An 18192-nucleotide genomic window follows, 5' to 3' on the forward strand; every position below is an offset into this window, starting at 1 on the left:
CTTCTCAAACTATTCCAATAAAACAAAAGAGGAAGCAAAGCTTCCAAATTCATTCTATAAGGCCAGCATTACCCTGATACCAAAATCAGATAAAGATACTGTAATAAAAGGGAATAAAAGAGAACTTCAAGCCAGTATCTCTGAAAACAGAGATGCAAAATTCCTCAACAAAATATTAACAAATGGAATCCTACAATATATTAAAAAAATCATTCACCCCAATCGAGTGGCATTTATTTCTTGGCTGCAAGGGAGTTTCCAAATTTCAGAAATCCGTGTGATACATCACTAAGAGAAAGGGTAAAAACTATATAATTATTTCAATAAATGTAGAAAAAGCATTTGGCAAAGGACAACATCCATTCATGATAAAAAAAAAAAAACAAACTTCAACAAAGTAGGTTTAGAGGGAACATACCTCAACATATATGAAAAACTCACAGAGAACATCATACTCAATGGGGGAAAACTGAGAGCTTTCCCCCTAAGATCAGGAACAAGAAAAAGACGTCCACTTTCATTCAGCATAATAGTACTGGAAGTCCTAGCCACAACAATCAGACAACAAACAGGAATGAAAAGTGTCCACATCAGTAAGGAAGGAGTAAGACTTTCACTATTGGCAGATGACAGGATACTATTTGTTGAAAACCGAAACACTCCACCAGAAAACTGCTAGAACTGATAAATGAATTTAGTAAGGTCACACAGGGCAAAAAACCAATATAGAGAAATCTGTTGCATTTCTATACACTAATAATGAAGTAGCAAAAAGAAAAATTTAGAAACTAATCCCGTTTACATCAAAAATAAAATACCTAGGAGTAAACTTAACCAAGCAGGTGAAAGACCTCTACTCTGAAAACTAAAACACTGAAGAAAGAAACTTAAGGTGCAAACAAATGGGAAGACATTCCACGCTCATGGATTGAGAACATCAATACTGTTAAAATGGCCATATTGCCCAAAGCAATCTGCAAATTTAATACAATCCCTGTAAAAATACCAACAGCATTTTTCACAGAGCTAGAATACATAATCCTAAATTTATGTGGAACCACAAAAGACTCTAAATAGCCAAAGCAATCTTGAAAAAAAGCAAAGCTGGAGACACCACAATCCCAGACTTCAAGTTATACTACAAACCTATCGGAATCAAAGCAGTATGGTACTGGCTCAAAAATACACACATAGATCAATGGGACAGAAAAGACAACCCAGAAATAAACCCACCATGATTATATGGTCAAGGAATTAAAGGAGGCAAGAATATGCATCGGGAAACAGACAATCTCTTCATAAATGGTACAGGGAAAACTGGGCAGCCACATGCAAACTGGACCACTTTCTTACACCATACACAAAAAACAAACTCAAAATGGATTAAGAATCTCAGTGTGAGGCCTGTAACAATAAAAATCCTAAGGAGAGCACAGGCAGTAAGTTCTCTGACATCAGCCTAATGGACACTTTTCTAGGTATGTCTCCTGAGGTGAGGAAAACAAAAGTAAAAATAAATTCTTAGGATTGCATTAAAATAAAAAGCTTCTGCACAGCTCACAATCAACAAAAAGGCACCCTATGGAATGGAAGAAGATAACTGCAAATGACCTACCTAATAAAGGGTTAATATCTACAACATATAAAAAACTTACACAACTCAATACAAAAACCCCACAAATAACTTAATTAAAAAATGGGCAGAAGACATGAACAGACACATGAAAAAATGGTCAACATCTTTAATCCTCAGGGAAATGCTAATCAAAATCTGTAATGAGCTATTACCTCACACTTGTGACAATGGCTAAAATAAAAACCACAAGAAACAAGAGTTGGTGTGGATGTGGAGAAAAGGGAACCATTGCTCACTGTTGCTGGGAACACAAAATGAAGCAGCAACTGTGGAAAACAGTATGGAGAGTCTCCTAAATATTAAAAATAGAATTACCATGTGATCCAGTAATTCCACTACTGGGTACTCACCCAAAGAATACAAAAACATTAATTCAAAATGATATGTGTGCATTTATGTTTATTGCCACATTATTTATAATAGCTAATAAAAAAATGGAAGTAGTGCAAGTGTCCATCAACAGATGGATAAAAATGTAGTACACATACGTGTGTGTGTGTGCACACGCACTCACACAATGGAATATTACTCAGTCATAAAAAGAATAGGGCGCCTGGGTGGCTCAGTGGGTTAAGCCGCTGCCTTCAGCTCAGGTCACAATCTCAGGGTCCTGGGATCAAGTCCTGGATAGGGCTCTTTGCTCAGCAGGGAGCCTGCTTCTCTCTCTCTCTCTCTCTCTGCCTGCCCTCTTTGTCGACTAGTGATCTCTCTCTCTGTCAAATAAATAAATAAAATCTTTAAAAAAAAGAATAGAATCTTGCCTTTTGTAACAACACGGTTGGGTTTAAAGAATATGGCAAGCAAAATAATTCAAAGACAAATACCATGAGGAGTACCTGAATTAAAATTAAAAATAAAATAAAAAATGCCACAAGTCCAGCTTGTTCAGTCTAAAGTTTTACACTATATTCAGATTAGAAATCAAAATGAGAGTATAAACTATTAACAAGGATACGGATTTAAAAGAGAATAAAGAATGTATCAGTGTAAAGTCAAACTAAATGCAGTTTAGGCTTTTCCTAAGTGTGACCAGCAGGTGGTGGTAACAACACACAGAAATTTTAATACTTTCTTCTTTAGCTCTGCCTGTAAATAAAGTTTTTCAGTTGTTTATCTAGCTTGCTTAATTAAGATATGATGTACCAAATGCTGTTGGCTCAATTTCAGGTTTTCTAGGAAAAGATTTATAAGAGAATCAAAGGAATTGGATGGGAAATGAAATCAGAGATCTTCTAAATCTAGGAGTTTATGAAAGACCTCTTGGGGGGGGGGTGGTCTGGAAATCCCGGAAATAAGCTGCAAATTGATGGTCATGTCTAGTTTTTTCTGGGAAGAAAATCCATAGCTTCCACAACAGTCTCAAAGAATCTATAATCTCCAAACATAATTTGACAATGTAATGGAACAAATTTGAACCCACGATTTTTTTTTTTTAAGATAAAGTTTAAAATACTCAGCTTAGCATTTTAGGCTCTTCAAGAACTTCCTGCTCTAAACTGACTCATTTATATTATTATTAAAAACCAACTTATCTTGCAATCTGGGCCTCCCATTTTCCTGGACATCCATAAGATAGTAAGAAATTCAAAAAATTCTACAATCATTCTCAAGCTTTTTAAGGACTGAGAAAAGCATCAGTGGGATCAGGCAGTGGTTTGAAGTAGAGCCCAGCAGGCCTACTCTTCTCTACAACTTGGTAGCTTTGTCACTCTGGGCCCACTACTTACCTCAGTTTCCTCACCTGCAAAATGGGGACAATAATAGTACAATGAATATTAAAGTGTTCCGGGTAAAAAGCTTAGCCCAGTCCTCGGCAAATTTTGTGTGTTTAATTTAGCTGTTAGCTCAGTAGCCCAGAAGAAAGTGGCACTTCCAAGGAATGAGCAGTTTATAAAAGGCTAAGTCTTAAATGGTGTTAAAATTGAGAAGCATGACAGAAAGCATGATATAAGTAAAAGGAACTAGAGAGAAAACAAGACTGGGGCAGGGGGGTGTGGAAAACACTGAAGGAAAAAGACATATTTGTGAAAACAATGTAAAACAGCAAGCCAATAATAATGAAAATCGTTATATTATTATATACGCTAGCAGCGATGGTGACAGTTGCTAACACCTATAGCTCTGTTCCAGACCCTGGTCTAAACACTTTACGTGGATTAAGTAGTTTTACCTTCACAGCGATTCTGGGGGTGATACAGCAGACACTATCTGTTGCCCCAACTATTACTCACCTCTTTCTTAACAGAACCTTACCACTGTTTAGTTCACAGTACCTCCAATGTACCTATCAGCACTGGACTGAGACAGTCATCACCATCTCAGTCTTTTCTGTTGAATACTGTTTTTCTCACTTCCCCTGGAGTGAGAAATGACCATGTGACTTCAGCTGGGCCAATGAGATTCTGGGGAATGCTGGCTGGGAAGCAAGGGCTTCTGGGAAATGCTTGCATCCTGAAGATCAGACATAAGAGGAGGGCTTGTTGGTATTGCTCCTTTCTCTTTCTTCCTGACCACAGGCCATCCAGTGGAGAGCCAGATGGCAGAGCTGAAAGCAATGCAGATTTTGGCTCAAAAGGACGTGGGTGAAAATGGTCATCAGAATTGTTCTACAGACTGGGTGCCTTCAGCTAAGAGTGAATCTGATACATAGCAATGACATTTAAGGACATGGCTGTGTAAGACTGTACAATACAGATAACAATATGTATGCAATGATGACACTAAGAAAAGGTTAATTATGAAAAAATTGTGTCAGCAATATTTCTGTCGAAAAGGCTTAGGGTTTGAATGATTAGCTTTCAATTATCTACAGACTTTGAATTGCATAAAACATGTTCTGAGCTGCTGCTGACGTGCTTCAGTCTTCCTTCTGGATGTGTTCAGGCTTCCTGTGATAATTACCACTCACTGGCGGAAGCAAGAATTCTTTGGCTAAGCTGTCCCTATAGGTAGTCGATAAGAGCTTCTGCCCTGAGCCTTGGGAGACCTTGAATATTCCAAGCTGCTGGAAAGGGGCAGTGAAATAGCTTCTAGGGGGGAGTGATGTGGCTCAGGAATAGTTGGGGTTGAAGATAAATTATACAAGACCCTCTTCTTCTTGGCTTATATGCCCCATTTTAACTTATAGAATGTAGCCACTGGAGAAAAGGCACGACAGGAGAGAGTCCCCACCTCATTTCTCTACATCAAGCTCCAGCCACCAATTTATTCCACCTGCACAAAAATGCTGATAAATGATTCATGGTCACCATGCCACAAGATATCATTAATTCTTACAGATGTTTCTATGGCCATGGTAAAGTCACAGGGTCAAGTCTTTTTTTTTTTTTTTTTCTTCTTACACTCAGTTTGGGTCAAGTCTTATAATACAATTCTACATCCATGTTCCTTAGGCCCTCGACATAGAGACATAGAGCTTGGGACACATATGAATTCTAGAACTCAGATCTAAGGGTGACTTCAGAAATCATTTTATTCTCTTTAACAGCTGTGAAATTTTAGGCTATGAATGAGTAACCTCTATTCCCAACTGGATTCTAAGATCCTTGGAAGCAGAACCTTTTCTCACTTTTTCTGGCATTGAGCATGGTTCTAATACACAGTGTACACCACATATATTCAAATACTACCTCCTCACAGATAAACTGTCACGATTATAAAATAAGCAAAACTTGGGGCACCTGATGGTCTCAGTGAAGTGACCGCCTCTTGTTTGCTCAGGTCATGATTTCACAGGTCAGTCATGAGACTGAGCCCCACCTTGGGCTCCACGCTCAGCAGAGAGTCTACCTGAAGATTCTCTGCCTCTGCTCCTCCCCCCATGAGCTCTCCCTCTCTCAAACAAATCTTTAAAATAACTAAGAAAAAGATCATCAGTGTTTGTGTGTGTGTGTATACGTGTGCGTGTGAGAAATGGGTCATGCGATTTAAGTGGCTTTTCCACTAACAGCTCCTTCGGAAACTCAGTTGACGAGTACCCTGACAAGGACTCCAACAGCCTCTAAACCATTGAGTCTGGTGGTCCAATACCTGCAGGACAAAAACCTCTCTAATTTAATTGCCTGAATTTAAGAAACTAAGACCTTATAGTTGGAACAGGAGGGATCTTGTCCATTCTACCTCTGGTTAACCACAGAGAGTCCAGGAAACTTTAATTCAAGGATGACCAAGTACTGGCAAAAATTAACTATGAGTTTTGGAGTCAGACACGTTGGGGCAAGATGTTTAATGCATCTGAGCCCATTCCCTCCTTCAGTGGACGGGATACATACTTCAGATGACTGCAGTGAAGATCAAATAAGAAAATGGAAGCCAACTGCCTAGTCAGACAAAGTAATTTCTACTTTGCTTTATGGCAGCATTTCTTGTCTAGCCACGGTTATGCTGAGCCTGACATCAGGGGAGGAGAAGAAATGGCAAACCTGATCATTCTGAGTTTTACTTTATCAGCCAAGATCAAGTCGATCGTGCATGACTAACAGTATGAGCGGCCTGGCTGATTGCTCATCAACTGACAGAGAAGAAAACGACCCGATGAACTGAATTTAGACAGGCAGGCCGGCATAACTTGCATTTCACATGGTTTCTAGCCATGTGGACTGATTCTCTGATGCTCATTCCATCTGATAACGTCTACTTTCTGATAATTCCAGTAAAAGAAAGAAATCCGTAGAAAAATCAGCAAGTAGGGAATGACGACGAGTCCTTAAAAAACAAACGAGTCTTGCAAAGGAAAAGGAGAGACCGAGCCTTGCAAAGGAAAAGGAGAGACCGAGCATCTCAACTTATCTCACTGGAAGAGGATTCTGTTCCTCCCTGTTCTTCACAGCTGGCGCCCCGGGAGCAATTTTCCGTGGCCGCTGAGGGAACAGTCCTCAGCAGGCCGCACAGATCGGTCTCCTCAGCTGCTCTCCCCTGCTGCGTCTCTCACCCTGGGCTGGCCACGTGGCTTCAGGCCCTTTTCCCAGCACACATTAAAGCACTATCTCTGAGCCTTAAGAAATATTCAAACTTTGTACCTTATTTATAAATGTAGCAAGTCTAATCCATTCCTGGAGATCGTGATACACCAAACCACACTTTGTCTTCCTTATGTCTCCACTTCTTTGGTTAGTATTGTGCTCTATTTTCTGTAGTTCCTACTGTGGATGGTGTGTACACACACACGCACGCACACACTCTTTTTTTGCATTTTCCAAGCATTCAATTCCAGTTTCAGATGAGTAGGCTTTTAAAACTACATATACTCGCACTTTGACAGATCCCTACATCACGGAGCTAAAATGGTTTCGATCTGAGCTCTTCTGAGTTTGTTGTGAAGAACAACAACAACAACAAAGGAAACTAAGCATTTTCCTGTGTTTCTGTTACAAAGGCACGACTGGAAGATCGTGAGCGGTGGAACAGGAACAGCACTGAGTGAGTCCCCTGCAGCTCTAGAGAGGGGAGGTCAGCTAGCCAGATGATGAAGGGATAGTAACCCCCATGCATGTTTCCTGGGCCTCAGGGCACTGAGCATTCAGTTAATCCTCGCAGCCCTCTTGGTGTCTTAAGAAGTTCTTAATGAGGAACGGAGCCTTAGAGCCTGTAAAGATCTTCCCCTAAATTACAAAATGAATACAGTCCCATGCTTAACTCCAAAGCCAGACTTCTTAACTGGGGAGCTAGTCTGCTGGGGTATAAATAAAATACAATTACCAGGAATAACACCAAAGCACGCAGAGACATAAAGTATGCATTTCTGTGTGTGTGTCTGTGTGTGTACACACACACGTGTACATGCGCTAAAGCGGTATTCAAAGAGCATTATGAAATGCAGTTTGAACAAACCCCAAGGTAGGGGTAGATTTTGGTTGTAGTTTTCCAGAAGCAGATGAGTTTGGAGCTGGGCTTTGGACTTGAGGCAGAACATGCGCTTGGCAGAAAGCTATCTGGGGAGCAGAGTGGCCAGGTCTAAGGTACAACTTATGCTGTAAAGACAATGGGCAGCTGCGCACTGCTGCTCAGAAAGAGAGAACCAACAGTAGCAGTGCTGTGCATTCTGAAGGAAAATAAGCATAGAGTCAGAGAAATATCTAGCATTTGGTTAAGACCCTCAAAGTTATTACAGTTCCTGATGAAGGGAATTCCACAATTGTTTCTGTAAAATTATTCTAGTAACTGCTCACTGGATGACCTGGAGTGGAGAAACCGAAAATAAGGAATAGTTCATAAATTTCACTAGCCTAAGATAATCGAAGCCTGAGCTGGGTGGCTATGGGAAGAGTTTTTTACTATTATTATTTTTTATGACCAAGGTCTGCAATCACGACTTCAGACACTGTGCAATTTCTTAATGGCTGAAATGATTATCAGGCTGTAGGGCAAGCTGCCAAGGGAGCAATCAGAGCTAGACGCCCTGGACTTGGGGTTCATCTATCAGAGATGATTTTAAATCAGTGTGGGCCTGCCTGGATGCAGAAGGGGAAATGCCAGTCGATGTGAAACTCCTCTCTTCAAATTGTTCTCACCATTTTATTTCCCTTGGTGCCTTCAGTGATCAAATCCACAGAGTCCAAGGAAAAAAGAGAAAATACCCAATTAAAGTCTGCAAAATGCATCAACAGAAACACAAGAGGATTCTCAAATGCCTGTCTTCCAGACCCCGCCTTCACCTAAGAACCATGCAGGAGCACTTACCGCAAACATCCACTCTGGGAGGATGCGCTCTCCACATAGTGTTTCAGCGCAAGCTGGAATTCTTCCAAGTCCTCTTCGATCACAGACATCTGACGCTGGACAAGCATGATGTGCTGCCGAGGAAGAGGCAAGGGTTACAGCCTGGCTGCCAGGGAACCTTGCTTCAGCTGACCCCCTGTACCCAGCCACCCCCCCCAACAAAGCAAATAATTCTCATCTAAAAATATGACCAAAAGGGAGACCGTGACTAACCCAAGGAATACATTCTATAAAAACTCTAATACAGGCAGGATACCTTCCTTGCCTCTAGTAGAAGGTGGTAAAGACAGTGTCTCCCGAGGATACACTTCCTTTTTAAAAACAATGGTTCTCAATTAGAAGCCCTAGGGAGGTTTCAAAATTGCTACGTTAGAATCTCTGGAAGTGGGGTCCAAGCACTAGTATTTATACAACCCTCACCACCCACCCCCAAGTGACTCCAATGTGTGGCCTAGGCTGGGATGACCAGCCTATGGTCATTTTTACAAAGTAGTCCTACTCTACACACTGGACAGCTCCAGCTTAAATATTTCATGATATTAAACATGTGTAAAATTACAAACAACCAAACTTCAAAAAAATGTGTGATCAGCGTTGCAGTTCCAAAAGTACATTAACCACTGATCACATACCATAGGCCCTGCTCAAATCTTATGGCATCAGTTGGAGCCTGTGTTTAATGGATCGCACTGGGCTGGATGCCAATTGCTTCTTGTAACAAATCCTATTATGTTTATAGCACTTGTAGTTTGAAGACTTTCCTATAGATCTGCCTATGGGCTTCTCATGGCACTTCGATCTCAAGATTAAGCCTTTCCTCCATCAAGGGTTAAGAGCCACAGAAATGCAAGAGAAAAAAAAGTAAGGATTTGGAGTGAATTATAAAAATGCAAAACAACAACATGTAAGGAAAATTCAGAATATGAGAAAAATAACTTGTACAATATTACCCAGCTGCGTAGTGGTAGAGCCAGAATTAAGCCTCTGGTTTGTGTCTCCTCTCCAATGAGTTTCTCACTTCATGTTAATAGCTACTGTTGTTGGAAAACAGCAGTTGTATCATAGGTATCATATGAGGCACTTTATATATCTAGCAACAGTGCCTACTTTGTTTTTCTACAGGTAAATGGTAGGTGCCGGATTCTGGGTATATAGTGATGAATTAAGACAGAATCCTTAGCTTCATAAGGTGTAGTAAGGAAAACAACAAGGTTGTTTTGTCGGTCTTTTTTTCTTTTTTAATATTTTATTTATTTATCTGAGAGAGACAGAGATAGAGACAGCATGATTGGAGAGGAAAGGGAGAAGCAGTCTCCCCACTGAGAAGGGATCCCAATGTGGGGTTCGATTCCAGGACCCGGGGATCATGACCTGAGTGAAAGGCAGACCCTTAATAACTGACTGAGCCACCCAGGTGCCCCAAGAAATTAACAAGGTTTGAGAACCATGTCTATGGAATAACTTTAGGTATTGATCCTAGCACATGAAATTACCTATATGTAAATCGACCAGAAGTCTATTAAATTCTTAAAAGAACTGTATTGTCAAATAGCTAAAATCTTCATCCCCAATTTCAAAATCCTTTGATTGTGTAAACCTTAAGATAATATATTTAGGCCTCCAAACTCAGATATATTTAGGCCTCCAAACGCAGGAAGCAGGCTATGAATACGGCATAACCCCTAAAAAAGGCAATACTCTTTGATAAGCTGTTTCCAATGTGGTCATGGAGGAAAAAGAACCAAAAAAAAAAAAAACAAAACAAACAAACAAAAAAAAAACCCTCAAAACAACAATGGACAAGAGAGTTCCTCCCTGAATGGGGATCCAGCGTCTAATCACAGAACTTCCTTCACTGACAAATAGTTTCCCAGCATGAATTCATTGCTGCAATGAACCAGTAAGAGCTGTATGCTTCCTAGTCATGCCTTTCCTGAATTACAGTTTTTATGACATTTCTCCTGGCCCAGTTTTATCACTGTATATTTATCTGTGTGTTTTGGGCCTGTGGTGAGGGGAGAGAACTTGCTTCTTTATTCATAACTGTGTCAGACTACGAGGGAACACATCTTGATCTTACAGGGAGGACTGATTCTCACCCAGGAAGCCAGACTTTGAGCTAGAAGCAGTAACTGGAGGAGACTTAGGGTGGTATCCTTTGCAAAGGCATCTATATGTTCTATATATGTGATAAGAATGAATATTTGATAATCAGAAGGCTCACTGTGGCAGAAACTCCAAACCGTTTTCCCCAAATCCATTTCCTCTTCTTCCTAGGCACAGAGTACATAGTCTATCATCCTTTGGTGTTAGGTGTAACCCAGTGATGAGTTTCCACCAACAGAACACAAGCAGAAGTGCTGCACATTGCTTTTGGGCCAAGACTTTCAAGAGGGATGTAAAGCCCCTCCATGTTCTCTTCCCCTTTTCTGTTGACAGAATGACCCGCCCTAGGAATGGCAGAGCCACACTTGAGAGGAGAATGTATCCCTGAATCCTTGTGTGGACCGTTTTCCAGGGCAAGGAAAAAAATCTTTATTATATTAGAATCATTCTCCATTTGGGTCTAACCCAGTCACCTTAATGAGTTAGGTGATTTTAATTGATCTTTGTTTTATTTCCCTTTAGGATCAGAGATCAAGAACCAGTAGATATAAGCCTATAACTATCTCCTAAGATTATGTAATGAACAATCAGCCTCCTGTACCACTCTCTCAGGACCTGGCTTTAGTATCAGTAACTAAGAGTTAAAGTTAATCTCTGCCAAAATAATTGTAGACATGTCCTTTTGATATAAATCTTCAGAGACTTCCTGATCATGTATTTGTGATGAACAATGACTCGGATGATTTCTCCTGGGCTTTCTTAGTGAGATTATATAAATATATCTACCGATTCCACAGTAATTCTTTTAGTCTGAAGGCAAATCTTATGTGATCTAAATTGCAACCATGAATAGAATCCTTCACTACTTTCTGAAGACATGCACTTCAAAATGTGGCTTTTTAGCTTCTATCAAAATGTGGATCCTGATATACTTTCCCTTGGATCTGGGCCAGTCTTATAACTTGCTTTGGTACAGGAGTCCTAATATCTTCATAACATTTCTGTACGTCTCTAATGTCAAATACACAGCCTGAGATCCTTTCTGAAATTTCTTGGATTTTTTTTTTTTTTTTTTTGGAGAAATTTAATCTTTTTAAAAATCTCTGGAGACAAAAATATTTTAAAGAAAACTAACTTGTTTCATGTTTCTAGCTCTACCATTTACCATTGTGTTCCAAGCATGTCTTCAGAATAACAGCCTTTCTTGTGTGCTCTTGTTCTATCTCATAATAGCTATCGCAAAGCAAAACTATGTCTTAAGAGCTCCTGACATATTTGTTGGCAAAAAACCTCAATACACATGATATTGTGTGGCAGGATTAATTTACTTCACAAAATATTATTCTCAGGCTCTATGAGGGTAGAAAGGCAGAGAAATATATTAGATCTATAAACTCCTATCGTATAAACTATTCTGGCATAAACAATAATGTGCTCAGGAAAAGTTACAGTTTTTGAAAAGCACCAGAATGGGATCAAAATTATATTGACTCCAAAAAGAACCCTTTTGAATGTACAAAATATGTAGGAAATCATCATCTTTTTCCAATAGTTGTTTGATAGGAAGTGCCATGCAAGGCATACAATGGCACCAAGCATAAGGATTTGGGTGGGCAAATATAGCTGGCCAGATCCAGGATGTATGGTCTGGATGGGTTCCCTTCAAAAACCATATTGACCTTCAGTGATTCACACTCCCTGCCTTAGTACTTGACGGCTAGAAGACAATAAATTACTCCCAAGTTTTCTATGACTCATAAAGTCACAATCCTGGATCTTAGATCTCTGATGTACATTTTCTATTCTATTATAACAAGAGTAAAATTATGAATTCTGAAGGTTGTGATCTTTATAACATGCTTTTTACAAATCATTTGGAACATTCTGATCTTCTTATATAACCCCTTAGTGTTGCCCTTTTAGTTCAACATCTGAACAATTCAATGTTATCAGAGATATATAAATATTTTTTCAAATTCCTGTTTATTCTTTTTGATTTCACATTAAATACTATGTCATTCTCAAAGCATTCCCTGGCATCCTAAGTTAAATTGTGTTCCCTTGCTGTGCAAATCTGAACTTTTCTATAATAATCCTCAGCACAGTGTCCTGTAGATTTCTTGTTGAATCACTGCAGGTCCTTCTGGTCTGTCTGGTAGCACCTGTAATATTTACCCCTTTATCTCCAGACCCTCCCCCAGGTCCTGGCACTTGGCTGGTGATGGGGTTATTCATGGAACAAACAAGCAAGAACTAGTTTTGCTTTCAGCCAGTGGTCATTTTTAAAAGCTTTTTAATAAATGCTATTTATGCACTATTCATTCCAGTAAAAAAGATTTGAGGTGGTAGAGGTCTGCATCTTTTCATTCATCTGCCTCTAACATATTGTCCTCTTTCCTTTGTCCTTTAAGAGCAAAGAGTACACATATTAAAAAAAAAAAAAAAAAAAAAAACTTCGCTTCACTTTTACTAGCTATGTGGCCTTGAACCCGTTACTTCTTTTCATCCTTAGTCACCAAATGAAATTGGAACAGTGGTACTTATATCACAGAGTTTGGAGGAGGATTAAATGGAATAGCATACGTAAAAATCTTGCCCAGGATAGATATTCAATAGATGTTACTTCTCATACTCTGCTCACTGAGGGGGGAAAAAAAAAGAAAGAAAGAAATCATATCCTAGATTCATCATTATGTAATGACTCACATTCCTGAAAACTAGATATGGCAGCTAGTAGGGTTTGGGACTTTGGCTGTGTGTTTAAATAGGCCTACCAGATACGACTGTTCTGCTCTAATGTAGAAAATCTCATGAAACGGAGTCATCTGTTAGCTCACATCCTCACTGGCAAAAAAAAAAGCTCCACTTTAGGGTCCCAAGATGCACCAAACAATGGAGTGGAGCTATTACAGTGTGGGGTACAGGTCTAGCGTAGATCTGGGGTCTGGCTAGGGTATCGTTATCCTTCCATACCTTAATTCTCCATCTGCAAAATGGGGTTACTGATTGCACCACCTCCTACGGCTCTGATGAGGATGGAGTGAATTACAGATGAGTGTGTTTCACACAATACTTGGCATGTCACAAAGGCTCAGTGTACAGTAGCTTTAGAAAATAAAATCTATCATAACCATTTATTTTTTGCTCTCTGGTATGGAATTTATTTTTCAAGGTTCTCATGTATTCATTAAGGGAAAAGGAAAATCACCTCTCTAGCCAATAAAGCCTTAACCTGGTTTTGGACACCAAGAGAAATGAGCCCAGAGGAGCAGGAGATGCTGGGAGCTGGCTGTGAACAGTGGAGATCTGTTTTTGTCATTCCAAGTAGAGAAAGTTTTATAAGAATCGATGGTGAGGCATTACTACAACTAATGAGAAAGTACAACTTTTAATGACAGGTAGCTTATTGGTATCTTCGAGAAAAAAACAAACTTATTCAAATCATTACTAAATGTGTAGTCCCAAAGAGCATAATTATTTTACCTTTACGTGTGGCTGAAGATAGTTAAGGAATATCCTTTCCTGCTTTTCAACAATATTGACTGCTGCACTTTGCCCAACCTACTTTGTTAAATACTTCTATGCGCTATTGAATTAGTAATACTGTGTGGGTTGATAAATCTTTTAAAATTGACATTGGCCTCTCTTCTGTCAGGGACCAGAGAATGGAACAGTCTGTCACCTTCCATCAATAATCCTTAGACAATTTTTATCCCACTTAGCTAGTGTGAGAGAAGAGTCTCACGTTAGGAAATTATATAAGAATAGACAATGGTCTCTCTCAACATTAGAAATATTATGTTCTGTTGTCTTGACTGGAGTGTAGTTTTCCCTACATGCAAATCTAATTGACGACAGATGTAAGACTGCAAGGTCTCAGTCCTGTGACTAAGGGACCGCTGGGAATAATATTCCTAATAAGTGCACTCAACAGCCTTTTCCTCTCCTCAAAAAAAGATTCTGCTTCCCAACAAAACCTACCGCTTTAGAATTCTGGGTGCCTGATGAATTAAAACAGACCACACCCCATCTTTGGAGGAACAGAAGCCCTGAACATAATATGTAGGTTACCTTTGGGGAAAGTGTTCATATCTATAGGATTCTAATTATAACATCATTATAAAGCTTTCCTCAGAACCCTCTACAGCTTCCCCTTTGAAAACTCTCTGGGCTTTGAGTCTGGATTGATGGGCGGGAGCAGAAAGAAAGGTGAGCCTCACCTTCTGGCACATAGGCAGGCAGTGCCTATGGAGTAAGTGCCCGGGACAGAGATGAAAGGTTTGTCTATCTTTGTCTCATGTAAATGTGATGGCTTCTACAAGATCTACATAATATGCCTTTAAGGTAATAAGAAAAGTGATTTTCTGTGAGTTGTCAAGATTTTAAAATCCAAATTTCTACTAAATGTGAATGCAAAGATCCACTTTCCCCCCAGAGAATGTGCTACAAATATTTGTCTCAAAATAACAAATCATGATATGTATTTCCAATTAGGTAACTTACTCATAAATTTCTTATTTTGTGTCTGAGTGCCTATTAGCATCACTTTTTTCTCTCTTCATCTGCCACCATTCTGCATGGATGTCTTTTCCCTAGGAGCATAAATGTTCCTTTTTCTCTAAATGTCAATTTCTTTTCTTAAAAAAAAAAAATTTCTGAGTACCTACAATGTGCCTGGCCCTAGGACAGAAGCTGGAGATACAATACTGAATAGCATCAATTTTCACCTCAGGTGGAACACTCAGGCTTGGAGGGTTGATAAAATGTTGTTCGAGATATAATTTGAATGTTGCCCTTTTCTTCCAGTCACATTCATTCAATTATTCAATAACTCACTGATTTACATATGCATAAAATTGTCATTCTGCACATATCACATGCTAAGTACTTGCATAAAAACCCTGTAAACTAAGCATTAGGTTTCCACAAATCACAATTTCAAAACTACTACTTAGGCATGCAAAATAAAATATGTGTTTGTACAATTTCAAATTTTCACTGAGAAAGTCACTAATTTTGAAGAAATTAAATTAAATTTCTGACATTTTCACCTAGGAAAAAAGTACTTACAGATTTAGTATTCCCTTCAATAACTTCTTCTTCCCGTGGTTCAAGTTTGAGATCCTTCAGGTGGAGAAAGAAATGGGAAAGAAAGGGACCAGAAATGAGATAAAGGAAACACCATATACTTGAATGTTAAGTCTTTTATGGCTAATATTGTACCAAAGGAACCTCATTATCTAAAAGGAAATGGAGTAATTCTGACTTAAAACAAATGAAAACTTTTTGAAAAATGAAACCATTAAAAAAAAAATGAAACCAGTAAAACCTCTTTTACCCATTTATCAACGGTAAAAAAACCATTTCAGAGGTGTTTGTTATTACCTTAAGTTTACTGATGACAATAGAAGAGAACAAAATGGAGCAAATTCATAGGAATAGGGAAAGAACAGGACAGGAAAAAGAAAGACTAGGCTGACTTCTTTTGCTGTTAGTACTGATTGCCACTGATTGCCCAAGAGGGAGATCTTGACAGACGTTAGTGCAACTGCTATAATACTTTTATACTCTAGTGATAATTTGACATTACTAAAACATGATGAATTCAAAAGCAAATCAAAACTTTTTTTGATATTTCCTAAAAATCAAGGATGGCTAAAAAGACCCTAGAACTTTCTGCAGTCATTAATGGATGACGTTAATGTCTCCAGTGAAACCAAGCATGCAAACTCCCAGGGCTTCATTCTAAGAATATATATCCTAGCATCTGTGGTAGATGAGGATTATCCACAATAATTCCTTCAAGGAGATAATAAACTGAGAGCTGCAGAAATCCAGACTGTCCAAAATAACATAAACTTGTTAAAAACAGAGCTATGTAGCTCTAGCTTTGCTGTTTCTTGTAATTAAACCTTAAGCAAGTTATTTAACTTTTCTAGGATTCACTTTTACCATTAACTTTTCTAGGATCCACTTTTACCATTTATCATTACCATATTTTCCAATAAATAGCAAGTTATTTAACTTTTCTAGGATCCACTTTTACCATTTTCCTCTTGAATTCTCTATTCCTAGAGATTCACCTAGCTGGCTCCTTCTCCTCTCTTACACCTCAACTCCAATATCACTTTTTAACATGACCTTCCTGGGTCACCCACTTTAGGTATCCACCCCCTCATCACCATACTGCCTTACATTGTCTTCCCGATACTTTTACTCTCTGAAATTACCTTATTTCATTGATTTGTTTATTGATTTTCCTTGGTCTCTACTGGACCAAGGACCTTACCTATTTTGATCACAGCTGTACTTCCACTGCCAGAATAATACTGGGCATAAAGCAGATGTGCAGTAGACAATAGCTGAATAAATGAATGGCTGAATAAATGCCCCACTGAAATCACAGCTTCCCCCTGAAGTCAAGGAGATGGAAGGCAATGGGATGAATCTTCAAAAATGCTCCTCATATAGAAACTCTAACAAAAGGGATCTCCTTGACCACTCTGTCCCTATCACCAACTCAGGTACAATTTTCGCTTCCACATTCTTTGATTGATGATAAGAACAACCTAAAACAGGTGGTATGAACACAATGAGGATGTTTGAAAATGTTTTCTGCAGGGCTCAAGGACAACATAAAATATGATCTCAATATATCCCCATAAATCCTCACGGGGGCTGAAATGGGGAGAAAGAATGCCGAAGGAAATTGTAGAAATTTCAAGAATTATTCCCCCTCCCCCACATGAATGGTACTGGGCTCAGCTTATGGTGCAGAAAGGATTTATCATACTAACTGCAAGAAAAGATAACAGGTGCTCCCCTGCAGGAACATGTCCTTCTAATGGGGAGATCAAACCCGGTGCCAAAAACTGCATGACACAAGAGAGTCAACTGTGAAATGACATGCACTTAGCTACTGTTTGGCAATTGGGTAGTTTTTCCTCTAAAAGCCTAATTCACAGTACAGAATAAGTTGTAGAAGGACACAGAACTTGCACTGCCTCTCCATTCATTAAGACAAACCATGCTGAGCCCCACACAGCTGGGATCCAATGCCCAAGACCATCACATCATACTTTCAGCAAACCTCTCAGACTCTGTCCTCAAAATGAAACCCTTTCATAGGAAGGGAGGGAGAAAAAGTCTAGAAAGAAAGAGATGTGATAATACTTTGATTTAAAGTTGGAAAAAAAAGGCATGACCTAAGTTAAAGTTATTCCTTTAAAAATAGCTCTATAAAGTTAAGACACCAAATAAAGAGAAGAAGAACTTCAAATCTATTTTAAAAGGAGAAATTTATGTTCTTTAAATGAATCTGAAATTATGTAACAATGGACGCCTTATGTTTTAACAAGGTTTGTTTTCCAAATAGAGGTCATGCATTTCCATCTTCCATGATTGGAAAGCAAATTTTCATAGCCACCATTTTCCCTATGATTATGTTTAATCTTAGTTCACATAACAATTGATGAAATTAGGAAGTGAATTGCAGCAGCTCTAAGTTTAGGTTATTTGCCCAGTTAAGTGGTCGATGTTAATGTAACAAATGGTGATATAGCAGCAGAGGGACTAGACCTCTCCTAGTTTTCTTCCTCTGGACCTGGTTCCTTGTACAGAATCTCCTTCTCAGAGATCCTCCTCAACTCAGGCCACGAAGTTTCATTTTTGTGGAGATGGCTCTTGAGACCTTAAACTGTTGGCCTGGCTTCTTGCTTAGTAACATTTAACTG

The 18192-nt window shown here is 39.0% G+C and overlaps 1 protein-coding gene across 1 annotated transcript in view; it reads right to left on the reverse strand.

Moving 5' to 3' along the window:
• The window catches only part of NECAB1 (N-terminal EF-hand calcium binding protein 1), a 218656-nt gene that overhangs the window by 35299 nt on the left and 165165 nt on the right, over positions 1 to 18192 (reverse strand). The window contains exons 9-10 of the mRNA XM_059166058.1: positions 15530 to 15583; positions 8315 to 8427 (exon numbers count right to left, since the gene is read on the reverse strand). Of these exons, the coding sequence (XP_059022041.1) occupies positions 8315 to 8427; positions 15530 to 15583 (167 nt within the window). The remainder of the gene's footprint in view (positions 1 to 8314; positions 8428 to 15529; positions 15584 to 18192) is intronic.

This window comes from Mustela lutreola, chromosome 3 (genome assembly GCF_030435805.1).
Source record: "Mustela lutreola isolate mMusLut2 chromosome 3, mMusLut2.pri, whole genome shotgun sequence".
Classification (NCBI taxonomy): domain Eukaryota; kingdom Metazoa; phylum Chordata; class Mammalia; order Carnivora; family Mustelidae; genus Mustela; species Mustela lutreola.